Source organism: Aptenodytes forsteri, unplaced genomic scaffold (genome assembly GCF_000699145.1).
Source record: "Aptenodytes forsteri isolate BGI_AS27 unplaced genomic scaffold, ASM69914v1 Scaffold299, whole genome shotgun sequence".
NCBI classification, from domain to species: Eukaryota; Metazoa; Chordata; class Aves; order Sphenisciformes; family Spheniscidae; genus Aptenodytes; species Aptenodytes forsteri.
Genome location: NW_008794154.1, coordinates 3,158,190 through 3,186,121, shown reverse-complemented (window position 1 = coordinate 3,186,121; position 27,932 = coordinate 3,158,190). Strand labels below are relative to the sequence as shown.

The 27,932-nt window shown below is 38.1% G+C and overlaps 1 protein-coding gene across 1 annotated transcript in view; it reads left to right on the top strand.

Annotated features, from left to right (window-relative positions):
- The window catches only part of ARHGEF26 (Rho guanine nucleotide exchange factor 26), a 66,663-nt gene that overhangs the window by 9,553 nt on the left and 29,178 nt on the right, over window positions 1–27,932 (top strand). The window contains exons 5-9 of the mRNA XM_009279563.2: window positions 2,068–2,124; window positions 6,904–7,064; window positions 23,530–23,682; window positions 24,177–24,306; window positions 26,248–26,322. Coding sequence (XP_009277838.1) covers window positions 2,068–2,124; window positions 6,904–7,064; window positions 23,530–23,682; window positions 24,177–24,306; window positions 26,248–26,322 — 576 coding nt within the window. The remainder of the gene's footprint in view (window positions 1–2,067; window positions 2,125–6,903; window positions 7,065–23,529; window positions 23,683–24,176; window positions 24,307–26,247; window positions 26,323–27,932) is intronic.

Here is a 27,932-nt window from a genome sequence, read left to right as displayed (position 1 = left end):
CTGGTGCGTTCCCCACCTGCAGCACTTCCTTATTTTGGAGGAGCTTCTTGTATATAACCACAGAGTTATGTAACCACAGAATAATGAAAGTCATTCTTTCATCCTTTCCTCCTCATCTCCATGGCTGAATCGGTCATAACTGAGTTGCTGGAAAAAAGCAGTCCAGCGTGACAATAAGACAACATCAGTAGCTGTAGTGTTAGGCCTCTTCCATTCTTTCTGGTTATGGCTTATATTAAGTTGTTGTTTGCATACTATGACAAATGTGATTTTTAGGCTCTTTCAGCTAAAACATTTTGGACATCTAAAAAATAGGAATTGAATTTTCTTTCACAGAGTATGCCAAAAATAGTCTCCATATTTGGACCTCTTTCTCTTTGGAAGTGTTGCCATTGATTAAGAATATAAGGTTGAGCCATTTGCTTATGTGATGGATTTATATGCGTACTTTGTATGTACACACCCATATATGACAAGATAATGATCACGAAACACAGCTACAGTTTTTTGAACATGAATACAGTGGTTGCCGCATTGACCTCACTGGAAATTTGCAGTTGCTGTATTAACAGGAAGCGTTGAAATCTCTTGGATATGTTCATAGGTATTTCCTGTGTCGGCATATTTTTAGAAAATTCCCCCACTGCATCCAGAGAAAAGTGACGTTGTACTTCCTAGTGAGTGCTTTGAAGCTTTCAGGTTGTTGACTGAAAGGTACTTTAATAGTTTAATAGAAAGGCATCTAATGAGTTCTTGCTTGGTATTCAGAAGTGTATACTTGTGGTGACATAGGAATCTAACTTGTGTTCAAAAGAACAATTGCTTGAACACTGTTTTTATGAGTATATACATGTGTGTATATACTTGGGTGTGCATGCAAACCAACATGCGGCACTTTTTAATGTTGTGCCATTTTTACTCTTGAGCCTGCTATCCAGGTTTGTGGTGCCTGGTACGCAGGAATAAAATCAGGAATAATATATCCTTTAAAATTCCAGGGAATAAGTAGAGTAAGAAGAGAAGGCTGTTGATGATAGTATGTTAGGAGCTTTTGGAGAAGACCAAAAGAGAAATGGGAGAATGGAAGTGTATGTTAGGTCTTATGTCCCATGACATACTGCTGCTCCATGAAGAGAACAGTTTCTTTTACATGTGTAGCGCTGTGCAGTGGCCTCTTTCCTCTTCCCTGGTCCAGCATACCATATACAGGTGACCCTCCTGATTTGAGGTCCTGTGTTTAATACTCCTCTAGGAAATGCATAAAGTCAGTCCCTCCTTGGTGCTTCACTTTCTGGTTTCTTTTTAATGTTCTCCTGTTAAATGACATAATGCATGCGATTTGCATCAGAAAAGAATAAACTTCAGGGGTCTCTGGTGTGGAATTTTGTAGCTGAGTATGTGGCTTCAGGCTGTGGAAAATGTGGCTATGGCTGGAGTTCATGATGGTTGTATATGGAGAGCTGGGGCAAATGTCTTGGCTGATTTGGCTGTAGGGTGCAGAGTGGGGAGAGACATCATCATAGGGTTGAGGATAGAAATACAGGGGTATTTACTCAGGACTTTGCCATGTCTGTTTAAGCTAAAGGAGGAGCTCCTCCAGAATAATTTTTTGGCCAACAAACTACCTGTCTAGGTATTTTGTTTAGGCCTTTAGGTGTGTTTAACAAATGAAGACACTGAGATTTTTCAGGCTGACTTGGAAAACGAGCCATGTGATGTACATGTGTCAGTCAAGAAATCTAACTTAAAAGGAGAAAGCAGTTTTCATGCTTCTGTGTGTGTGTAGAATCCAGGGAGGTTGTGCAGGGTGACAGTGATGCAACTGTGCCTGCTTTTGCTGGAGTAGTTCTGTGTGTGTCCTGGGATAGTTCTTTCGATAAGTCAAATGACAGGTGTTATCGACTTTTTTTTTTATTTCTGCTGGTTCATTGCTGTCTTTCTGAAGAGGACAGATTCTTTAGCTGAATTCTTAGTCCAATGTTTTGATAATTCTGTGGGTTTTTTTTTTTTTTTTTAATTGTATTTTTCTACAAAATATGTTAAAAATTTAATTTTTTTTTTTCTTAGGTAAAGAAGAATGGATTATCAGAAGCGATCAGCCAGGAAGAAAGAAAAAGACAGGAGGTACTCTTTAAACTAACACATTCTTTTTTGTTGATTGTTTAGGGGCGCACTGCATGCCTGATTTAATACTCTCTATTTGTTGATAAGGAGACAAGTTCATCACACTGCTTCCTGTCCTAGAGTGAAGTGTCTTCTCTCCCCAGAGAGAATAAATAAACAAAACGTGTCTATTGCTGATGTGCCTATGTCCCTGCCACGGGTCTGCTGCCAACATGCTGCAGGTCTTGCTGGAGGAGTGGTTCCTAGGTATGCTCACTCCAGCAGATACAGCCTGGTTGATGGCTACTCAGTAGCAGCAGACAGTCACTGCTGCATGCTGTACCGGGGAAGGTATAAAATTAGCCTTGCATTCACAGAGGGTAGGAGGTGGTGCATGAATTTTTAAAGGCAGTGAGGAACAAAGAACAGCTCTTTACAATGCCCCTTAGTTGTAACTAATCCTGTGAACAATTCTGAACATGTGAGCACTGTGTATCTGGCGTAACTAACCTTTTTCCTTTCACACTGAAATGGAGTAAGTGCATCCATGCTGTCAACAGTACAGACAACAGCAGCAATTGCTGATGTAGTTATCTTTTCTCTCCCTGTCTCTTTCCCCTTTGCTCCTTTTGTCCTCTTTATCTACTTTCCTCTTCCTCTTTGCTCCTTTTGTCCACTTTATCTGCATTACCCTCCTTCCTTACTTACAGGGGCTATATCTGAATGAGAGGTGTTGAAAAGAATAGCCTGACCTAGCCAACTATATACCTGCAATTCTTGAGGTATGTCCTTCAATAGCAAAAAGACCCAAGTTTTTTTTGAATAGAAACACTAGCATTACCTGCCATGGAAATTTTTTCCAGTGTCTTCACTTCAGGGCATACCTCAGTGGACATCTTCAACTAGATTAGGGGCTCTGAGCAACCTGATCTAGCTGAAGATGTCCCTGCCCACAGCAGGGGGGTTGGACTAGATGACCTTTAGAGGTCCCTTCCAACCCAAACTATTCTATGATTCTATGACTCTATGATTCTATGAATGTAGCCAAGTGAGACCTGATAGGGGTTTTCTGTGAAGTTCACAGATGTGTATAGCAAGCCTCAAATATTAATTTAGCTGCATGACCTACAGCTGTTGTGTTCATACATGAAATACAGAAACATCTTGTATTGCATACATGAGATTTAGACAATAGTTTGTTGTTGTTTTTTTTTAATAATGCTATATTTCTTTGGCTGTCTTTTGCTTTTTTTGGGGGAAGAGGCTGTGCAGCAGTTTAGGCCATGTGTTCTGCTTTTCTGTCTCCTCCTGCTGGGAAGCTTTGAGACAGAATGCATTTATATGGCCTCAAGTTGCGGCAGGGGAGGTTTAGATTAGATGTGAGGAAAAATTTCTTTACTGAAAGAGTGGTTAAACATTGGAACAGGCTGCCCAGGGAAGTGGTTGAGTCCCCATCCCTGGAGGTATTTAAAAGACGAGTAGATGAGGCACTTAGGGACATGGTTTAGTGGGCATGGTGGTGTTGGGTTGATGGTTGGACTCGATGATCTTAGAGGTCTTTTCCAACCTCAATGATTCTATGATTCTATGATATATTTCAGTCGTATCCTTTAGGAACCTTTAGTCTATGTTACCTGGAGTCATATTTACATCCCTTCAAAGAGAACAAGTCCTTTAGATGCCTTTTAAATGTAAAGTCTTTAATGTTACCAAAAATGTTTTCAAGCCTGAGGTGTTTTTTTATTTGAATATTAGAGGCCCATTCTTTCAGAGGGAGCCTAAATAAATATTCTTAAGATGTAGTTGTACTACCAAGTCATCCTTTTGCTGTTTTTCTTTTAAATTGCCTTTTATCAATTATTCTTTATCTATTCTTTAAATTGCTTTTTAGAGCCTATTAGATTATTTTTGCCGTCATAATATATTGTCACTGCAGAAAAATATGTTTGCTTTATACCTTGATTGAATGTCAATGTCATGCATTCATACACATCCATCTTTCAGAACACATTAGTGAGATGGATCTCTGTGCATCTTTTGTCTAAAGAAAATGTCATATAGACAGACTGTTTTGAACCGAAATAATTTTTGATAGATCATCTTTTCTTGCAAGCTGGAAACTCTTAACTGTGTATGTGTGTACAAACTGCAGTATGCATCTGGCCGCTTAAGAGTGCTTACTGTCCATCGGAATTCAAACATCTGCTTACTTTGATATGATGCAAATTAACCATAATATGGTTTCAGATGTCATTCAGAAACACTGTTAGCAAGCACCCGGTAAATGCCACCCCAGCCTCTGAATGTGGTGTAGTTACTGTATGTCAAAGTCAAGGTTGTTTCTTAATCCTTTTTTATTTTTTATTCTCTGAAATGTGTTTGGGTCACAGTAAGATGGTATTCTCTCCCTTCCTTACACATTAGAAGCAAAGTATCTTTCTTTGTCCCATTTATTTCTGACTATGCTGATGACTTTGTCACCAAACTGGAAGAAGTCCATGAGGGTCCTCAGTAAAAGCATAAACAACCCCCCTACAAAACAATAAGAGAGCTTGTATATTTTCCTGTGTTGAAAAATGTCTGGTTAGAAACCAATCAGTCATGGAACTCTACAGCAATCCTTAGGTAAATTCTTTTTTTGTGAGCACAGCTGGGAGAAGTACAATGAGGCTGAAGATTGGAAATGTAATTGCTGGGCAAAAGCCAAAATGCCCTTTTTAGGCATCTTTCTGCACATTGTTAGCCAAGCAGTAGGTAGATTTGCCGCCAGAGTTTGGCTGACCTATGTATATGTTCTCTAGATTCTTGAGGCTGACAGAGTTGGCAGGCAGGCAGTTTAACATTATTTTAAGCATCACCTTTGCATATCTCTTTGCACAGCAGTATTCACTCTTGTGAATAACACGTAGCATGTTGTAGCTGTTATCTAGCTGCCGCTGTATTTCTCACCAGATCCCTTCAGCTTTTTAGGTAGGTAATAAGATGGAGGGACTACTGATAATGTACATTAGACTCCCTTTCCTTGTATGTATAATGGCCCTGTAGGTTTTTCTGTGAAGTTGATAAATCTTCCTTGCACTGCATAAACCTTTGAGGCTTTAGCTAAAGCAGATTTGTTTTGTTTTGTTCTAAGAAATCCAAAACTTGTTATTTCGTTATTAAAATCTCAGTTCTTTGAAGAAGACTTTTTAGAAGGGCAAGAATAATTTTGAAAGCGCAGTCTGGGAACACTGAGACTCAGGATACCCATGAGAAATTGTGTTTGATCAAAAGGTTACCTTAGTAACACCAGCAGAATTCACCAGACTTGAACTCTTTAAGAAATCTTATGAACAAATGTCCCCAGCAGAATGTTTTGTCGTTTTTTTTTTTTCCCCAATATGGTTTGTCTCAGTTGGCAGTTGGGAATATTCAGGAAGACTGCCTTCAACCTGCCTATAGTCTCCCTTGCCTTTACACCTGGTCACGGGAGAACAGGGTTTCTGTAGAGCACATACATCATAAGTGAACTCCTGTAGACTGTCAGCTGCAAGACCCTCTCTCTGTCTCTTTCTGCGTTTGCAGAGCCATGAGCATTAGCCTTTCTAAATACTCAATCTGCACTGTTGCATTTAAAGTATATATTTCTCCCTTGGTTTGAGAATGCTTAGAGAAGTTAGTTGCAAATAACTAAATAAATTATACATGCAAGTATTAACATTAGTTATATTGAGAACAAAGTTATATTAGCTCTGCTGATGGTATTATTCTGTGTTAGTAATGCCTGGAAGGTAGCACTGATGACAAGTGTGACTTGGTGGAGCTAGCGACAAAAGGGTTCATGAAAATTATTTAATTTTTTTCCACGTATATACATATAAGAACTCTAGTTGATTAACAGCAAATAAAGCCTAGAGAGGTAAAAGATATCTAAAAGCTGAATAGGTTTCTACATCAGAGATGAAAATTTCCAATGGAACAAGTATGTGGATTTCAAAGTCCAGGAGTCCATTAAAAGTCTGCTTTGTATGTCAGCCAGCTGATGGAAGTTACAGTGGCTAGTCTTTAAGTGGTAGGGTGATAAAACAGAGTTGTTGTTTGTGGGAGGTGAAGGAATGTACTGGAGGTCTGCCTGTCTGGTGTCTGGTCACTAATCACTAAAGGCGATAGTGGCTGCCACCCCCTCCTGTCTGCTCTGCCTCTAGGCTTCTCTCCCTGCTGTAGATAGCTCAGCTTCTCATGTGCCTGCTCCTAACTTGATGTTTTAAAAGTAACCAAGGTATCACTGCTGATATATGACTAAAACCTGAATTTTGCAAAGGGTTTTGCTTTTCTGCAGATGCTTGGGTAATCAGAGCTTTGTTACCCAAGAATGCTTTCAAGTAAGTAACTTACCAGCTTCTGTTTAAAAATGCAAAAGCAAATACTGGCTGGTCAACAGTAGTATGACTGATATGAAGCTTCCAACTGGACCACAGAGACAGACGTGGGTTTTTTAATTAAAAAGCAAAACAAAAACACCTCTCAGGAGTATGAATGGGGAGTTATCATAGTTGTTGTCAAGTTTTTGTCTTCAAACTCTCTGTTTGCAGTTGCATTGAAAAGTCTGAATATAGACTTTTTAAAAAAGTTTTTTTTCTAGTATTAAATCACTTATTTCTAAGTAAATGATGCAACTGTCATGGAAATTAATATTTATGTTATAATCTCTGTCTCACATCCAATAACTTTTCTTTGCGCCCCTCCTCCACATTTTCTTTTTTTTAAAAAAAAAAAAGCCTAGTCAATAGTAAGTCTTTTCTTTCCCCTTCCACTTTGCAGGCGATATTTGAAGTGATATCTTCTGAGCATTCTTATTTGCTGAGCTTGGAGATTCTGATCCGGATGTTTAAAAATTCCAGGGAACTGAGTCTCACAATGACCAAAACAGAGAGCCATCACCTTTTCTCCAATATCACAGATGTTTACGAAGCAAGCAAAAAGTAAGTGTAGCAATAAATGTCTACATTTTTTTAAAAAGTATACATTTTTAAAATTTTAAATTTAAAATTTAGTAATTATAAATTTAAATTATCTACAATACATTTTTTTAATTATACCTGAGGGTCATAACTAGTAGTCAAAATATCTTTCAAGCAAGTGATGAAATGTAGTATACAAAATAGTGTCTTTACTGTTACCACAAAATGAAGAAACAGCTGCAAGGTAGCAAATTCAACAAAAATTTAGGCCTCACAGTTTGAGAAGTCAAATGTTGCACGTGTTAATATGCAGAGTCTTAGTTTTTTTATAAGCTGTAAATAAATTAGAATGGAGTTTGATTTTTCTGTTCTTTCAGAGCACCAAAATATATGTGCTCTGCAGTGCTAAAGAATCATTTCATATAATCCACCCAGCTAAGGTTTTATTTTGCTAACCATAGATTCTGTTTTTGTAATATGAGTAAGCCCCTGTTTATTTGGATTATGATTTCCTTATACACCTCACTGGCAGCTCCTTGAATAGTAGACCTTTGGTTAGTACTGTCTATAATATATGGTAGTATTTGCAGACTCAGGCTATGCCTTACCTACACTCTTGTTCTCTGAGGTATCTTGCTCTTATTTGGAAAAATCTTAGCTTTTCTGTTTCTGAAGTTGAACAGTTGTTTACTTTTCTGGATGTACTGCTTTAGTAAGGAGACCTTACAGGTAGGCTGAACTGGAGATACCTGGTTATTATTTTAATAACTGTTTGAACATAAACGCAAGTTTTTTATTGGAATCTCAGGTAACCATTTTGGAGTGGTAATGATTTCTTCCAAAACTGTCATGCTAGTTTGAAGATGGAAAATGCAAGTAACAGTGAACATGCACATGGGTTTGACAGGCTCACCTTGCCACTATGTTTGAGCTCACATTTAATGGGATAGGCATGGTGTTAGTTTCTCTGAAAATTGGTAGGGAAGGAAAGAACATAGTGTATTTTGGTAGAAATAAGCATCCTTCAAATCTAAACAGTTCCTAAGCTAAATGTTGATACATTAAGCAGTCATACCTAGTCTTTGCAGTCTGTCAAATTAAGCTTAGTCTGCTTTTATGAAACTGTTAAAAATTGAGCAAGAGTTTCATACTTGCCCTTAAGAACTGACTCTTGCCAGTGTTTTCCTTAATCAGTTGAATCACTGTTTACTTTCTACTGAGTACTCAATGTGCAGCATACTGTGTGACTGTGGTATCTTTTATGTAAACAGCTTAGGCATTTTACTGTTTATGAACAGTGTTGTGCACGCCATAGCACCTGACACCAGGGACTTGTATTTCTTTTAAAAAGATCTGCTGTGCTTTTTTTTTATAAGTTTTTTCAGTACAAAGTCAAGAACAAGAAAAATGAACACACTACAGTTGGCGCCAAATGAAAAGGAAATGTTGGCAGATCTTACACGATACAAATGCTGAAAAGTCTGTTTTATGATTGCTGATAATTACTACCAGTGTTATTTAATATGGGACATGCATATGTATGTGCACTCACAGTGTACTTCAGTTATGAATACTTTAAACTCTATTTCAAAAAGTTGTTTAATGAGGGTTTGCTTTGTTATAATCTGTTTGTTATCCTAGCCTAGTTAATGGCAGTATCAGCAGGTGAATTTCTGTGGTCTACGTAATTAAAAAATAAAAATGTCTATGCTTCTTTTCTTATACCTTATTTCCAGTTTGAAATCAAGCACAATGGCTAAAGGATACACATGGCCTAGTTAAGAAACCAATTGATCTTAACTGTAGCGCTGTGCAACTTTAAATGTATCTCTCTCTACCTGTGGAACAGAAAAATATTAGCTTCATTTCAGGAATGGGGCTAATGGTTGGGTAAGGAATCTGTCAGACTAGGAAGATTTCTGGAGTCAGTCCTTCCCACGTTTTCAGCTTTTTTTTTTTTTTGTTCCCTTTTCTTTTGTCCCCTTTGTTTCTTTCTTGTAGAAATTGTGATGTTGTGAATTCTTTAGCATTAAACTTGTATTTACCTTTGTGGAACTCTCAAGTTTCATGTTCCCAGTCAAGGTAATGTCCTTTCTTGGCTCCTATTTCTCTGAAGCCCTACGAAGTCTGTGGAATTTTACCTCTGTTGTGCAGCAGTTTGATTTTGTGTCTTCTGAAGGTTATGCAGTAGTAAGTGCAAACCTAATTTAGGATACACCTAATAATAGGTGTACGTTTGGACTTAGTCAGTATATCTTCATTTCTGCATCCCCCTGTTCCCTTTTGTTTCTCTCTCTTTCTTATAGCTGAGGTCTTTTGCCAGAAGCTGGGTATTTTCTGAATCCACAGCCACCACAGGAATGGGAGTTGTACGGCAGCAGTGTTGTCAGGGAGTTCAGGTTATCAAAGTCCTTACGTTCAAGGAATAGTACTTTTTAAAGGCTTCTCCTTACATGAAATGTGAATTGTAAAAGTAAAGTATCATGAGCCCTTTTTTTGCTAGACAACTGTTGATGTCACAGAACCATCATGTACTAGGGGGTAATTGCCATCTTTTTTAGATAGCTTAATAGAAATCGAAGGTTTAATTAGCCTGCAGACTTTGCCTCTCCTTTGGATTGTTTCTGTAAGACACAGCTGACCATAGTAGTATAGCTATGTGAATAGGTGTGTGTTTGGTTTTTTCCCTGTGTTTTTCCCTGTGTTGAATAAGCCTTCCAAATCATTAAATCCACTTTTAAATTTCTCATTTAAATTATTTAAAGCAGAGATGGGGGTGGGGAGAGCAATATTTTTAGGGGAATTCTTGTTTCTGTGAGACACAGCTGACCATAGTAGTATAGCTATGTGAATAGGTGTGTGTTTGGTTTTCCCTGTGTTGAATAAGCCTTCCAAATCATTAAATCCACTTTTAAATTTCCATTTAAATTAAACTATAACAAAACTTTGGCCTTCTACTTTTTTTTTTAAAACCGTTTTGATTAATATTTTTAAAAGGAAGTGGGGGGGTGGGGAAGAAAGAATGGAAAAATACCACACTGGCCTAAAATTATAATCTTATTCTTTCTTGTCTGGAAAGTCTAATGGTTTAAGAAGTCTTTTTTTTATAACTTGGAGTAAAAACAGAATTCGTAACTCCTTTTCAAACTTAAATGAAAACATACTTTGTTTCCTGAGTTATGCAATACTGTTAAACTATAACAAAACTTTGTGCTGGCTTTCTACAACCTCATTTGTGTAAATAATGAAAGTGATTTTAAAACAGAAGCCTCTTCCTTGGTATCTCCAAACTATCGCTTCCCATTTTCAAGGCCTTTCAAGCTAGCAAAATCCATCCATTTGTTATTACAATTTTATAAAATTGAGCATCTGTCCCATTATGCTATATTTTAAGGAGCCTTTCCTTTACTTCAAAATATAAAATCTGAGTATGAGTGTAGTTATCTGTGGTTTTGGTTGCTTAGACAAAAGTTTGGTGAGCTAAAGAACGTGAACTGATAAAAATATTATCTTTAGTCAAAATTGCTTAAAGCTTATATCTAGGAACTTTGACTTAGAACATGTTTAATGGAAACTCTCCAGAAACGCCAAGATAGGCTTCTAATGCATGACAAAGCCATTTCTGATGGAACAAAGCTGCCTTTGTTAGAAACAGAATACAGACAGCAAAGACCGACTCTGCTTTTGGGAGCTCATCGGAATGTCTCTGACAAAGAAGAGTTGATCTGAATAATTTGTGCAGCATACAATATGTTTGTTTATGAAAACATCTTGTAAGGTGGCTTCAGAAAGCTTAAGTCTTCTATTGTGTGTTTTCCTCTATGTGTAATATGGGAGTTCATAACTGATAGAACACAAAATCACGCAAATTGCAACCCAAGTCAGTGAGAGCTGTTACATTGAGATGTAAGCTGATGGGGATGCTATAGGCCAGCTTATTCAGAAATAAAAGCTTGTGTAGTCTGGTGAGAATACTGCGCAATCAATCTCACTAGTAAGAAAAACTCTGTCTAGTCTCAGTACGTGGTGCAAAAGAGGTCAGTTTCCCAAGAGGAGCCTGTCTTGGGAAAGAGGACTTACAGGGAAATTTGTGAAATGTCTTGAAGAACAATTGGTCTGACCGGTCAAATCACCAAATTTATAGGAGAAAGGAAAGCTTTAGCATTTTGTTTCTCTCTCTGCCGTTAGGCCAGCAAAAGGCAAAAAGCTTATGGAATATCAAAAGATTAGCATTAGCAGAAAAAGACATGAACAAAAAATATTTTGACGGGTTCTGACTGTTTTTAAACTCTTGATTTCAGTAGAGAAGCCCATGTGGGTTTGTGAGGTACGTTAACATCTTGTCTGAGTGTCTTAATTTAGTTTTATATGTGTGAATATATGTTAGGAACCAGGTAAGCTTTCTCATAGCACTTTTTTGTAAATTAGATTAATGTTTCACCTCTTTCCAACATACTTTAAATGATGCAGCTTCATCTTTTTCCATAGGAAAATACAGTCTTAGTGTTAATTTAAGAAGTGTGTGTATTGAATCAGTTAACTAGGCATTAAAAACATTACTTTTAGAGAATGCAGAGTTCTGTTGCTCAGTTTCTTTGGAAGATTTGGGGGGAGGGAAACAAACCCCCAAACCCGCATATAATAAAAAAAGTAAAAATAAAAATTTAAATACTGTGAGTAGACCCTGGGTGATTCAGGTGAACTATAATGAAAGAAAATAATTTGTAAGTTATAGATCACTGATTTGATTTCCAGATAATGACAGATATGTCATTAACAGCCTTTCTTCCTATTTGGTCTAGGCTGATGGTCTTAGTCTGTGTTCCGTATTTTATCACAGTTCTTGCCGTTAGCAATTTTTGAAGAAAGCTGAGTAATATCTTGAGGGCATCCAGCTGAGTGTGGTTACCCTGTTGGGTAAGTGATGCTGAGGTGTGATGTGAGGGAGAATTTCTGTGCTCTTTCAAAGGAAGTTGTTTATACTGGACATTTTGAAGCAGATAAGTGGCTTCCTTATCAGTAAGGCTGAGTGATTATGTTGGATATGGTGGACAGAGAAATGGGAACAAGAGGGAGAAAAATCCTCGCAAATGATCTGGAAGCAGGATGCGAGGCATCTGTGGCTCTGTGCAGAAGCTGGTGTGTTGCCCTGACTCACAGCAGGTGCTGGTGAGCACTCAGACCATACATGATGCTTGGGTTTTCAGGGTGTTGCAGAGCACTGCTAAATTCAGCATTTGTGGGTTTTGCCTTCTTCCCAGTCTTGCTGCATAATCTGCTTTTACTACCAGTGGGGCCTTTTTTGATTGTCAGGAGATTCCAGGGATTCTGGAGGTCGTATTGTAGAACAGTGAGTCCACAATACCTTTTTTTCCCCCCCCTTGAAATTTCAGGTGCCCACAGAACACATTTATGGATTTGCATCATATTGATGACTTGGGACAGTGCGTTTGTCCTTGTGTTTCCTCAGATTGCTTCCTTCATGGTTTGTTCTGACATCAGCGCTCATTGCTGAACTCTTTGGCTTTAATATCTGGGAATTATTTGTTTAGAGGGTTCTTCTGGCAGCTGAAATAACTCTCTGGGTTGACCTGCACTGTTTCTTTGCAAATGACTAGCAGCGTTGGTAAACAGTAACTTTAATATGCAGTTGGTACTTGCATTCCTGACCCAGTGATTGTTCTTTCATAATTTAGCTTCCTTATTGAAGACAAGATTAGGGATATGACTTCAATACTCAGGAACAACGAATCTGAACAGAATCATACTTCCCTCAGCTCATTTTCTTGGGTGAACAGAACTTAAGAGAAAGAATGCTTTTTTTTTTTAAACAAGTTTAGAAATTTTTATACATATATATACATTGTATAACACTTAATTTAGTAAATACCTGGCAATGACCTATACAAAAAGTGCCCTTGAGGAAAATACCTGGTTTTCCAGGAAATACAATAAGCCTTTAGCTTCAAATTATTCACTTAAACATATTGAAAAGAATACCCCAAACTCACAGATTTCCATCCATCACCTTCATGATGTATTTTCATGCTATGTAAATAGACTAAACTGTGGCCCGCTGTTGCTGAGTGTAGAAGGACACGACAGGAAGATATTCGGGCAGTGGCTCTGCTACGGTGACTGGAGAACGATGACACTGTCTGCTCGTCTGTGTGTGAGCCTGTTCTTCCCGCTGCTGCTGCACTGCCTTCCTTGGTAACTCGGACTTCGATCCCAGAGCTTTACTCTCCCGTAGCTCTGATGTGTCACCCGCAGTCACAGTGGTCACCAAAGCAGGGAAGCGCTTTTTTGGCCAGTACCTATGGAAAAGTTTCTCAGCCCAAGATATTTACTGTTGATAGTGAGCTGTGGGGGGGTTGCCAGTGGGGATGGGTTTAAGTCTTAAAAGATTTTCTGAGAACAGTCAGTGTTTTAATATAACTTTGATTTAGAGTAGTAAAGAGAAGTGAAGTGTTCTTCAGCACGTTCCCTTCTGTCCTGTGTAAAGTCCTGTTCAAGTTGTCCATTGCGTTCCCCATTTCAGATGTCCCTCTGAAGGAATGCCAGCTAATTGTAAAGAAAACTGAATCTATTCACAATTTGGTTGTCTCTGACTTGTGCGATCCTCTGTGAAATTAAACATAGCTCTTGTGTTAGATTTCACAGTCTCTGCTCAGGTGTCCTTATCTTTGTCTTCACGCCTGCTCAGCGGTGTTGTAAAAGGTGCTTTTGGAGAGGCTGTCTGAGAATCTTCAATAATGCTGTGTATGGCACAGAAAGTGTTGGTGGAGGGCATTTGCAGTTGTGTATCTGTTACTAATGAATTTAGCCTGAGCCTGAAGTCGGTTATTAAAATCAGATGGGACTAGAAGCTGGAATAAACTTGCCTTACTTTGTCACTCTAATGGATTGTACAGTATCTTCAAGAAACACCAACATAAACATAAAACTTAAACTGTCTTTATGGTTCTTTTTTTCCAATGCTGGATATATGAAATTTAAATATTAGTTGCAAAAAATTTTTACTTCTTCAGAAAATCTTCTGTATCCCAGGGGTCATTTGTGGCGTCATTTAAATGCTGATCAGGTAACCATGTTTTTGTTTCTCTCTAGCATCCTGCTTCCATGGTGTTTTATCCAGCAGATCTTGAAATGCTTGTCAAGCTTTGCATAGACACAGTTTAGTCCTTTTAAAATAGTATTAGCTGGTGTGATCTTTTAAGAAGACCTTTGGATCATGTTAATGATTGTGTTTACTTATTTTGCTAATTAAAATAGACACTATGTAGCTGGATTTTGTTTTTTAAAAAAAAAAAAATTGGCAAATCAGTTGCTTTGATTTTTCCAGATCCCCGGAGCTGCCATCTCATGCTTTGCTCAGAGTAGACCCTTCAGGGCATTGTTTCTGAAGATGACATGATGTAGGAGTACATTAAGTACCTTGTTTGGGTTTTGGGTTTTTTTATCTGGCAGTGTAGATGTACCCTGTATATATCAGCTTTTTTTACCATGTAATCAAAACCTAAGTGACCACCAGTTGCCAAGATCAAGAGTAACAGATGAAGGTCCTCTCATTACAAACTACAATACTGACTGAAGAATAGAGGGAACCCATTCTTCTGATGAGTTTTAATCAAGTTTTCTAGAATAAATCAGAGTGTTTTTCAATGCATTCTTTTTCTCCCGTAACTTCCCTAAAATAATATGTTTGCAATATTCTCAAGCATTTGCATGCCAGGGGAGGAAAGAATTTAAGAACAGTCCTGCTCAACCCTCCTCTCTGGTAGGGTTGATTTAAACTTCTGCAGTAGGGTAAGTTCACCTGAAAAGACACAGGATACAGGCTGCACCTTTAATCACTTGGCTGTTTTCTGTGTTACTCTCTGGTTTTCTCTTAAGGCCTTTGCAATCTCTCCCAAGTAATACTGTCTCTGGTTCTTCTTTTTTCTTCCCCGCAAAACATGGTTCTGCTTCCTTATCTCACTTGAACTGGACTGACAGCAAATGTCTTGGAATAGTGAGTGGTAACGTGTATATTTCTCGGGAAAAGGTTCAGTAAAATAAATGGCAAAGCACCCAAGGCTGTGAGATATCGGTTACAATTGCTGTGTCATCTCAACTGCATGATTGTAGGTGTACATTTTTATTGATTTTAATTGTGGTTGCTGAAGCTTGACGATATTAACAGTGTTTGTCAGATGAAAGGTAATTAAATTTCTAATTTAAATTTACAAAAATGATATTCTTGCACAGTGGCCATTAGGATCTTACTTTGTTTTACCTCTCTATAGAGAATTCTAGTAACTTTTTCTTGCCTATCTACGCTTGTTTTCAAAACTTCACCTGCACGCTGTCCTCTCAGTATTTTTTGTGTTGTATTACTGCCAAAATTATTTTGACAAATTAATTGTCTTTGTGTCCCTTTCTGAAAAATTTATGACTCTAAAGCTCTGTACTGTCGATTTATCTTCCTGTGGAAATGCAGCACAGATGGTATATAACTCAGTGTCCCAGATTCTTATGAGGAGAGACTCGCTGTCAGGTCCCCTTGGAACTTTTCCTCTTGTAATTAGATTACTTTTCAAAACTCGTCTGCCAGTCCTTGGTCTAGGACTTTGTGTTCAGTTTTTCCTTTACTTCTATCATTAAGTACTTTTGGAAATACTTTTTTTCTTCTTTCTTTAGCTGAGGTCCTCAGCCTAAGAACTGATACTTCTCTACGTAATTGTCTTCTAATGACTGTTTTTAACGTTAACAGTATAGCTTGTGTTCTTAGAAGAAAAAACCCACCACCCAAAACCCAAATCTTTCCTCACCAGTGACTCAAGATTGTTTGTGTTATCCGGCGACAGATAGTTTTGTCATCAAATAAAAATAACTAATTTTGAGATGAAATATTGTTTGAAACAAGGATTGAAACCATATTCCAGATGAATGGCCTTAAAATTGAGTTTAACCAAAAGAGTCATAACAGCCCTCTCTGTTGTAGAGGGCTGTTGTAGGACCAGCATAGTAGAGTTTGTTTGCTTATTTGTGTCCTTTATTTTTTGCACACTGATGTAGAAGGTCCAGTTTCGGTGCTAGTGGTGCCTGGAGGTTTTCCCCCTTCCCTATTACTCCCTCAGTTCAGCCAGCTGCCAGCCAGACAAGATGTAGCTGAAAAATAATCCACAAAACAAACCTGGTCAGAGTTTTCTTTCTCTCATGTCCCTCACATCCCCATCAGAGCAGTTCTCAGTTCTCATCAAGTGTCAGCCCACACACAATTGCAGTGACACACCTGAAAGACCATGGTAGGAAAAGGAATGAATAAGTTGGACAAGAGCTGTGGAAGCGGGCATCGCCAGAACTATGGCATAAAGCTGCCATCTGCCATAATATTTATTTGTACTGAAACCCATCCGTATATTACGTAAACATATTCCTCTGTTTTAAAAAAAAAAAAAAATCCTAAAGCAGCATTCATAGCTGACTTCTTGGAGCCTCTGGCTCTTCTGTGGCCTAACCTCTGCATAGAGAGTTTTCTATGTGAATATTTGTGTTTAAGGACAGTAGAACAAAAGTACTTAAAAATTTTAAAGCCTTCCAGCTGTAACCCAAAAACTATTTATCCAGTAGGTGTTTATGCGTCCTTTCCTGCAGAGCATCACTGTCACAATCATCTGAAACTTAGTGCCCACACAAATCCTCTCAAGCAATCGTGCTTTGTTGTTGGGTCTTGCAGGGTTTGTTATAGTAGCAACTTACGGATCTTTCACCAATTTTCAGATTTACTGTTGCTGCAGGAAGCACAAAAGAGGAAAACTGTATTTATCTGCGTATTTCTTTTGAACATCCATCCACTTTACTACCACAGTTATTCAAACTTGAATCTCTGCTTTCCTTGTACAGAGACTGGTAAGGAATGAAGCAGCAGCCTTTCTTAGTTGAGACTGAGCAATAAGTCTTCAAGAGGTCAGTCTGGTTTCAGAGAACTGCTATTGCCCTTCTTGCATAAAAAGAATGTGTAGCTTTGAAAAGGCACCAAGTTGTTAGTAGGTCTAGAAATACCTGTGTTTAGCAAGGCTGTCATAGTGGGAGGATATATGTATGTTCCCTTGGCTCCTCTCATGTATCATTGGGTCAATGTGCTTTGTTTAAATGAGATTTTAAACCTCAAATTCATGAGATGAAAGCTTTCGTTGCAGATTGAGTTACGCTGCGTTGCTCCACGTTACTCTGGACAACAGTGAGGTTGATCTGTGCGGTGTTTATACCTAGGAAATCTTGCCTGCCGAAGTGTGGTATTTGCTATCCTACATGTCATACTGTAAATTCTACTATGGATGTGGCTGTATCAATATGAAGATCATGTCTACAAATGTTTATTTGTACACTTTATAGGAAAAGCAGCTTTATGTGCAGCAGTATCAAAACCTGCAACTTTCTCCCTACCTTTAAGCATGTGTGATAGTTTGTTGCCCTGGATAACTACTTCTACAGATGTGCAGGAAAGAGGCTGAAGTGCCTGCGATGGCACAAAGAGAAGTCCAACAGCACTTGAAGCTGTGCTGTGTCATCTCTCGCAGTGCTGTGTCCTGCCCCTTGGCCTTTCCTGTGACAGGCATTGCTGTTCTGCCTTCTGAACAGGACCTGCACAGGGCTGTAAAACAGCGTAATGTGGTGATTAGTACACTTGCACTTTGAACTTGCTTTCCTTTGGTTGTGGAAGTTAGGCGGTTGCCAACTTGGCACAGGTGCCCTTGTGAGGAAGATTAACCTGCGAGTGTTCACAGTCTCCCTCTGGCGCAGGGCTGCCAGGAGGTGTGTGGCCATGGCGGTACCCGCAGGGCTCTGAGAGGGAGCGGGGCAGGAGCCTGAAGGGAGGAGTTTGTCATTTGAAATGAAATGACAAATTCCAGACTTTCTCTGGAGAGTTTCCTGGGCACTCTCTAAATCACTGTTATTTCTAGACTGTGGTGGAGAGTTCCCTGGCTGATACACTTCCCTCAAGACTACGGAATGCTTAATTTATGTTTTTGTATGATTCATATTTTTATATTAACAAAAAATTCTTCCCAAATATCAAGATTGATTAGTTCTCTTGCATATAGTAACAACATCAGTATTTGCTAGTACTAACACTTGGTTATTGTGAAGCTAGGGATTGCAGGTGACAACCCAGGTTTGTAGAGCATGAGACAAGTTATGCGTGCAGTCATTCTCTGTTCTCCAAGGTCTTTGCTTGTTGTGTTTGTTAGTTCGGCTGTTCTAGCAAGTGTGTTATATGGGAATAGCCTCATCCCTGTTGCTAGAAAGCTTCACGAAATGATTTATAAATTCATTGTGACATGCAAGAGATCATTTTGTTCTGTGTCAAATGAGTATGTAGGTAACTTTTCAGACTCGGGGAGACAGGCAGAAGTACCCTGCTTCTCAGTAGTATAAAAAGCCTTACTTTGTTCAGCATGGGAAAGGTTTTTAAAATGAAGACTCCTGTTGTGATGTCTTCATAATTTATCAAAAAGATTTACATTTCTAGTGCCACAGAGTGTTCTTTGTGGGTTCATTTGTCAGCGGGTATTAATTGGTTGAATCAAGATTTGTTTTTCTGAAATGCATACCATTGAGCTAGATGCTATGAGCACTTACTCGCTATCTCAAGAATCTCGCTGTAACAGAATATATTGGCAGGGTGGCCACAGCCTTTTTATTGTTCTGGATTTCTGCCAGAATACTATAAATAGTTGAAAAGGCAAGTGGCTTACCATTAAGACAGTTACTTGTGGGTAGGCTTGCTGAAAGTTGTTCCAGTTTGTTGCAGAATGAACGAATAGGCTGTTTTTTTTTTTTTTTTTTTTTTTTCTTGTTTGGCTTTGTAGTTGCTCAGTGGATATTGCCTAATAAAAAGTATTTTTATGGGCTCTTAGCTTTGCACTGTCTGGTGTTATAAATATATGTGTGTGTATGTATTGTTTTCCATTATTTAGATTGTGGTAACTCCCGTAACAAACTGATTAATTTCAAACACCTGTGGATGCAGTCCCTCACTTTAGTCACCCTCTTTTCAGCCATTCTTTTGCTAAAAGCTCTGATTCTGATTCAGCATAAAAATTCTATGGAAATAAGGCTGTAATTTTTTCCACTTTTACTCTTTTAAATTTCACACCCCCTGCCCTCCCCCCCAAAAAACAAAAAAAAAAAAAAAAAATTGTGATGCAGATGTTAAGCTTCTGTTCCTGAGGAGAAGATTCAGATTTGGAGAGGCTAATCAGAAATTTTTGTTACTTTTATCTGAAGTTATCTGAAATTGGTAATTGTTTTTTCCAGTTCCCTTATCTCTAAGAGGAGGAAGCTAAATTGTACTTGCTTCCACTCCAGTGGCTTTTTTCTGTTACTGGATAGTAATGTGTCAGCAACAACATCACTATGAAGCTAAATCTGCATTATAATCTTCTTTATGCCAGATATAGGTCATTATAACTTCGAAAACGTTAAGCAAGTGTAGTAATAATGGACTTTGAAATAAGTGATCTACAAGCCAGACCGCAGTTCACTTCCACATACAGAATGGCTTTGATGGTGATGGACTGATATTTTCAGTGACTGTTGCATCTGACAGAGAGGAACAATAGCACTGTCCAGAATGGTTAGCAATGGAGAATTGCACAAACCCGCAAGGAGATAAAAAATTAGTACCTCAAGCAGTAGGAAAAAAGTCAGATAAATGTTTGAGAACCTTGATTCTATGACTGCCACGTAACCTGTATACAAAACCATAATGATGTTATACCATCTGTCCCTCTCACCAACCTGGTAATGCTATCATGTGTATTCTGTCATTTTGCAAAGAGAATAAAATGATCTCATAGTAACTTTATCAGAATTTTTTTGTTTCCTCTTAGCTCTCTTGGGTGCTGATCACCTGGTTCTGGTGACTTCTGGTGTTCCACATTTACTTCAGTTTCAGACAGATCTTCTACCAAGTCTGCTCTTTCCCAGTCTCACTCGCCAGAAAGGCTTTGGTATCAGTTTTTTTTCTATAGTGACCCTTGATGTAAATAATCTATTTAGATTTTTTGCCGTACCTCCAACCTTTCTGTGTATTTCTTTTATGTGCTGTCACTTGATTCTACATGCTTTTTGCTCCTGGATAATAACTGATTCCGTAAGATAATTGTTTTTCTAACTCTAATTTGGCCTGCCTAGTTAAAATCTCTTTTACCTACCTAATTAGATTTTTTTTTAATCCAGTGCAATCTAATTTTGGAATATCCAGCTAGCAAGATACAGTATTCATAAGAATGTAAGTCCTGCTCAGTTAATATCTTTACCTGGGGATGAAGGGAGAGTAAATGGTGAGAAGAAATGTTGACCAAAATGATTGATCTTAGGGCATTTATTTTGTGTATTTTTTCGTGGCATCTGTTAAAGTAGAACTTCTGTTGATGTTGATGGGAGTTTTGCAGTTGTAAATGAGACATAGTTTAAGCCTTGTAAAGGTGAATTGTATGGACTAAGTTTGTAACATTGTGCACGTACCACTGCGCATCTGTTTATACAGCTGAATTAACTAGAGTTTTTGAGAAAGTTGTGGATACCAGTCATTGATTAAAGCAATGCCAACGAGTAGGAAAAAATGGCTTAAGAAAATTGCCTCAGCAAGTATTAGGACATTGTTCCTGTTGGTGATTACCAGCTCGTTAATGAGCTGCCTAAATACATGGGAAGACCCTTAACAGGAGCCACCAACTTTAAGGAGGAAACCCTTGTCATAAAGAGAGGGCAAACTCCAGTGTTGGTGAGATCTCTAGTGTTTCTAGATCTTGTGCTGTAAAAAGAAACAAACAGGAAATGCATTAAACCTGCATTTCTAAATTTGGCACATAGCCTTTAGGAGAGGGGCGTTTTAGAGTACTACAAATTGGACATTTCTTTTAAACAACACAAGGGCAAGATGAGGGAAATCAACTGCTGTCTTATGATGCTGTTTGAATTTCACTTAATTGAATCTAACTTTAACCAGAAAAGTTCTGGGTTTAACAGAAATAAATGCTTTAAATAAATCCTACTGGTATTAAGCAAAAAAAAGCCAGTCACACAGCGCAACTAATTCGTAGTTGGTTAAATTGAATGTAATCACTCGATCACTCAGTAGTGATCTTTATGACATAATCTGTCCTAAAATTTTAAGTAAAAGGTTTTTATGATGTGTCTGGTTCACTGCTTGTATATAGTAATTAGCAGGCTGGATGCAAAAAAAGACAACCTTTGATTCAAACTCTGATGCATGATTTCCAGAGGTAATAATTCTTATAGTACGTGTTGTGGGGGATGGGACTTGGTTATGCTGCTTCTCTCTGCCCCTCTCTTTTTTTTTTTTTTTTTTTTTTTAAATCTGCTACTATAAAAGATTTTTACTGTTCCTTACAATGACTGTGACTGATGATGTCATTGATGAAGCACCAGATAAATTCTAAAAGCGGAAGTTCTAGCCCAGCATGGTCAAACACCTTGTCAGCGTGCCATAATATACAGCAGGAAGAAATGTTGTATTTCCTAATTTCCTGAGCAAAGTAAATTGGCAGCACGCTAAGAAGTTCTCCCAACTATAAACATGTCTGAGTAGAGTAGAAACAAATTCCAGTCATCTTGAGTTCATGGTGGTCAGTGGTTGAAATCTGACTGTTGTGGTTCATGAGAAATTGTAGACCGTGTGACTTGGAGACTTTTTTTTTTCTTTTCTCTTTTTTTCTTCTTGGACCCCATTGAAATTTCAGGCAACTATTAACTTCAGTATTTGTCCGTGTATTGTATGAGACCTCATTGCAGCTTAGTATGCATTGCCAGTTAGTACTGTTCTCGATACTAAAAGACCACATACGTAGCATAATACAAATCAGCGACAACTTGAAATATTTTGTGCATTGAAATAAGATGGGTGGAGGATAGAAAGGTGCTGGAGGACTCTACCTTCCAAAAGGTGGCAAGGCTATTAAAAAATACTGCTGCACCACTTAAAGGGGAAGAGTGAGAAGAAAACTGTGCACTGTAGTAGACAGCATTGTATCTATTTGTAGGCAGTGTCCTGTTTTCCATTAAATGACAATGCTGATAAACATCAGTCAGTTCAATCTGCAGTTAATGTGTCAGAACTTTAAAAAAACAAAAAGAAACAAAAAATCCCAAACCAAACCAAAAAACCCCACACTTGATTCTTCTGACTGTGTGACTGACTGAGTGAGAATCTGGCAACAACTCAATTCAGGCAGATGTCTTCATTTTAGTTAACCCACGTTGTTAAACACTTGTACGATAAGCTTCTGTTCATCCTGTTCTCCTCTTCTTACATCTTTGAGATTCGTTTGTAAAACAAACTATGGAGAACATTGGTGGCACACTTAAAAAAATGAAATGCTGCAGGGTGACAGATTTCTGAAGAGCCAGTGTTAGTAATGAGAAAATGTAATAAAGGGCCAAAATAAAATAAAACATGTTTCAAAGTATCTTAGCTTGATGTGAGATCATGTGTTCCAAGTATTTCCTTAATTTTTATGCACTATATGAGTTTTTTTAGTAGCTGGTTTACTCTAGGGAGTTCAGGATTGTTCTAGTGAGTCATCTTTTATAAATGCTGCAGGCAAGACTAGTATCGGAGAGATTTTCAGCAGCTTCTAGATTTTTAAGAATTGCAGTCATGTCAGAGTGTCAGTGTAGGTAATTCTAATGACCTGCAATAGATCTAATGCCGATCTGGGTGAGCTCTTAGACCCCAAACAGTAAAATATTTCTAATGAGCATTGTGGAAATAAAAGCTTTTTTTTTTCTGGTAAAATTAGGCATGCAAGGAGGAGTGGAAAACTTTCAGAGGCCAAAGGGACTTAGATATGGAACAGGGGATGAACAATAGGGAAGTTCTTAGAACAAGCATGTTTAGGGGAAAAAGTCAGCTCGGGATTTTGGTTTCTATTCTCATTTTCACTGTTTCCAGTCTGTGTGTGTTTTTAATGGTAGATTGAAGTATATGGTACATGAGCACCTTGTCCAGCTCAGCCTGCTACACATTTTTTTGTTCTTAGTTTAGCGGTTCACACATAACTTTATTTCATTGAACATTTCTGGTATGTAATGGTATTTCCTTTATTACAAGAGGAAATGTGTTAATGTTGTGCTTGAAGTTGTTTCATTTCTTTTTCAACCCTGTTTCTGGAAATTCTAGTCTAACCAGATCAGTAACGCTGTTTTGGTTTTGGCAGCTAGAGAATGGGAAGTAACTTCGCCAGCATTGCTTATGCGGAGCTCTGCCAGGTGACACGGCCACCCTTTGACTTTTATTATGTAAAGATTTTCCTTACTGTTCTGCCAAAGGAGAGATGATCTCAGCCTTTCATAAACCATTTAAGTTGTCATTAGGTTATAAAAGTCATGGGTTGTGTCAGCTGAAGTGTAAAATGTTGCAAGAGAAAGTTGCTATTTTTTTGTAAAAATGAGTAATTTCTCTTTTTCACAGGTTCTTTAAAGAACTTGAAGCAAGACATCAGAACAACATCTTTATTGATGATATTAGTGATATAGTTGAAAAGCATACTTCCTCAACATTTGATCCATATGTAAAGTACTGCACCAATGAAGTCTATCAGCAGCGAACACTGCAGAAATTACTGTAAGAACTGATCTTAAAATATGATTGCAAAACCATCGCCTTTGTAGTAGGAGTGAGTAGTAGGCGGTGGTATTTGGTGCAAAACCTATGGCTTCCAACTAAGCGTGTACTTACATGCTTAGCTTTCCTTAATGTACAAGTTCCTTTGAAGTAATTGGGAGTGAAAACATGCCTGGCTGCATAGTCCAATCCTATTTGTGGTCAGGTTTTACATTCCCTTTCCACTGATAAGTACAGTTTAATCAATGTCAAAGATGTCCTTTCATTCTGTGTTACGTATGAGACTGTTTGCACTCACGTTCGTGTATGGGAGAACTTGAGGTTTCTAAAAGTCAATACTGGTCTTGCATATCTAAAGCTGAAGGCTTAGTTGATATGACTCCTTCAAACCACACGTTCCCATTAATAAAATCATGATTTATTTAAAATCTAGCAACTTTCACAATTCTTTGGTGAAACATACCGTTTCATTCTCTCCCCCTTTTTCCCACCAGAGCCACAAATCCAGCATTTAAAGAGGTGTTATCACGGATCGAGTCCCATGAAGATTGCCGGAATTTACCAATGATCTCTTTCCTCATTCTTCCCATGCAGAGAGTTACTCGTCTTCCCTTACTGATGGATGTGAGAACAGAGTTATTTTTCTATTTTTCCTCGATGCATGTCCTATTAATGTTAGCATTCTTTCATACTCAATTCCTAGTTCATTCCAGTCTCTTCATATCTTCTTTCTTACACCAGGTACAGGGCTGTAGATAGTGGTCTGTTGATTATGAAGCACTGTAGCATTTGTTCATCTACTGTGACTGGTACCCCCCGCTCCTGACCCTCCATTCAAAAATTGAATATTTAGACATTCTAATAGAAAAATTGTAAAGGGTCAAAATGATTCTGAAACCAAGGAGGAACCTAGCACAGAAATTCTATATAGTGTTAGGATTAAAATTAAACCCTACAGTTTAAAAAAACAAGACTTTCTATTATATAGATTAGATACGGGTCCTTTTGCAGTAAATACTTACTTTCAGGAACAGAGTTGTTAAGACCCTCAGTTAAGATGGTCGGAGTGTAACCCTGAATAATAAACTCCGTTCTCAGGGGCACGGGAGCTATTTGTGAGTGGAACAGTATTGATACACTCGGTTTCCCACCAGTGTGTTACACTGTGAGATGTTCCCTTCCTGTGCAGGTTACTGGGCGACTTAGGAAGTGTGATGAAGTGCAGCTGAGTATTTGTGAAGCAAAGTTCGCACCAAGATTCATGGTATTTCAGTTAAGATGCTAGAATTAAATTTATGAGCTGGACCACCAGCAATAGTGCAGATTAAAATCCAGGCTCAGATTCTAGCATTGGTAGGATCCAGAAACAGGGCTAATAATTTTGTTCTCCTATATATTTGCAAATTGTGCACTGATTAATTTGATTGATCATCTGGATAGTTACTTAGTTCATTCATGGACATTGAGTACTCTCTTCTGCAGTACATTTCTAGGTTAAAAAAATGGAATAATAATCCAGTATTACTTTGGTGTGTCACTAGGTGTGCCTTCCCCTTGTTTTTTTCTTTTCTTTGCCTCCTTCCCCTCTTCAGCTAAGAGAATCTAAACAAGCAAACCAAGCATTTTATCTTCCACTGTTTCAACTTGGTTTGTTTGTTTTTCTTGGAGATGGTTGTGTAAACCTTATGTTGAGAATTCAGAGTGAATTCAATTTTTAAGGTTTCAGTACTAGAAATATGGCTCCAACTACATTCAGAGAGGAACTAAACCAAAGACTAATTTAATGTAAAATATCTTATGATGTTTTTGTTTCTCAATCAAAAAAGTGATTTAACTGGTCTGTCATTGATTCAAAATGCCTGTTTCTGATAGGACTTCGACTTTACCTGTAATTCATGAGAATAAACTCTGTCAATAGATATAACTCTCATGTGTAACTCATAGATCAGTTTTACTTCTCATTAGTTTCCAGCGCTTCCTCTGTTTGGATGCGGCAGCTGGCTTCCCTTCCATGTGCTTTCTTGTTTTAATAAAATAATACTCTCATGTATATTTTCCCATGGTACACATAACAGTGTAGCCTTAAGAGCTTTTTCTGTTAATCCTTTGGAAATACTTACCTTCCACAAAGAGGTCAGAGTAATCTGGTACAGTTTTCTTATTGCAAATATGGTTGTACATAAATGGGTATTTCAACTTCCAGGAAAAGCTTAACATGGTACTTGAAACAGGAAGGACCTGATTATGTACAGCTGCAATGGGATTTCATTGTGGTTTGCAAAAAGTTAGAGACAACTGGAAGGGAAAGTCCTGCCTCTTCCACTGTGTTGCCATGGATGGAGGTTGGCCAAGAGGTGCAAAACATCACTTTGCTTTCCAAAAATCTTTCAAGGGAGGCATTAGTGTCACGAAGCACTCTGAAGAAGTGATCTAGTGTTCTCTTATTTGTCCCAGTCCACAGCTGTGACTTCACCTCTTTGATTTCAGTTAATATGTATGTAAAATTCTGTATTTGTTACAATCTGTGCTTCTTGGTCCTCTGAAGTAACTGACATTTTATTTCAGACTATTTGTCAGAAAACTCCTAAGAATTCACCAAAATATGAGAACTGCAAGCAAGCTCTGAAAGAAGTGAGCAAGGTATGTTCTTAGAAGTTTAATGTGGATGCAGAATTTTTTCTGCTTTGACTGTTTTCCTTCCTAAATTGCACTGCATGCTTTTGTCATTTCAAAAGTCCACTGTGAGAAGTGGCTGCTTTTGGTTTTTGTTAGTCACTTGAGAATTAATTTTCATGTTCATTACTCATTTTGTTCACGTGTTTCATTGTGTAGTTGGACAAATTCATTCTGTTTTCCAGTCATTCCAACAGAAAGCCATATGGTGGACCATATATATAAAAAAAGCCAAAACACTGTCCTGACAGTAGAGAAAAGAGAGTCTTGAATCTTCTAAGCAAACTTAAGCATTCTTTCTGCTTTTATTGTAAGTTAACCAGATCATCTTCTGTCAGTTGTTCAAAGTTGTTCTCTTCTCCTGTAGTCATGCTTTTTTCCCAAGAATCAATGATGGAAGAAGAGCACAAGTCCATTTCCATGCATAGATTGTAAATTTCAACAGCATTTACTTGCATAATAAATTCCGGTTCCTTCCATTTGAACCTGAGCAATCATATTACCAATTTTTTTTAAATTGGTGGGAAATTCCAATTAATCTGTTTATGTTTATATTCTGGAAATAGACAACTCCGTAAAACAGAGCATTGTGGTTTGAAAAGAAAATCTAAGGATCTAAGGACTGGCTATTTTTTGCCTCCAAGATCTCAGAATTTCAGAAACTGTAGTGCATCATAGACTGTTGTGAAATGTGGAGTACTTAGCATTCTTTATTTAAAAAAAAAAAAAAAAATCTTTCTCTGCACGTTGGGGCTAGACATTACCTTGGGCCTTGAACATTCTTGTCTGCTTTAAGGGAAAAATTGATGTTTTCCATGCATAAATAATGCAAACGGGAAGAGTACTGAAGGATAAAAACTATAAATTGTTTTATTTAAGAAAGGCCACTAGGGATCGTTTTTATGCCTAAATTACTGTCTGTTTATTACTTAGGAAAATATCCCAAATTTGGCAACACTGTACTGATGCTGGGTTTTTCTGTAGGAACAGTATATGGTGTGTAAAGTGTGCGATTATAAAAGGAGAAAAGGCCCGTTGACAGTTGGGAAATCCATGCATGATGTTGTGGGGTTAAGGGGGATGCTTTTTCATGCCTTTCTGTCTTTGCCCCTCTGTTTTTATATGCTCCCCACACACATGCGCAGGCTTCAGTAAAACTGTAGCACGCTTTAAAATTGCATTGTAAAGGTCAGCTGCAATGAAACCTTTTTCTAGGATGTTGTTTGCCTTAGTTTAACAAGATTGTACTGTAACGTTTGTGTTGGGACTTCCTTCTATGAATGAGTTGGGTGTGCGTGGTAGACATGGCAGCATGTCGCACTGATGTGTCAGTCTGGAAGGTGGTTTATTGTGGAGCTGATCATTAACTTGGATGAGAGAGCTATAACCCTTCTCAGTCAGAACTTCTGGCTGAACCTTTGTACCATCTGGGCTCCGCTGAAGAATAAATAATTATCATAGGATAGTTCAGGTTGAGGGGGTTCTCAGGAGGTCATCCAGTCCAGCCTCAAAGCAGAATTGGCTATCAAGTCAGACCAGGTCACTCAGGGCTGCATTCAGTCTGGGCTTGAAAACAT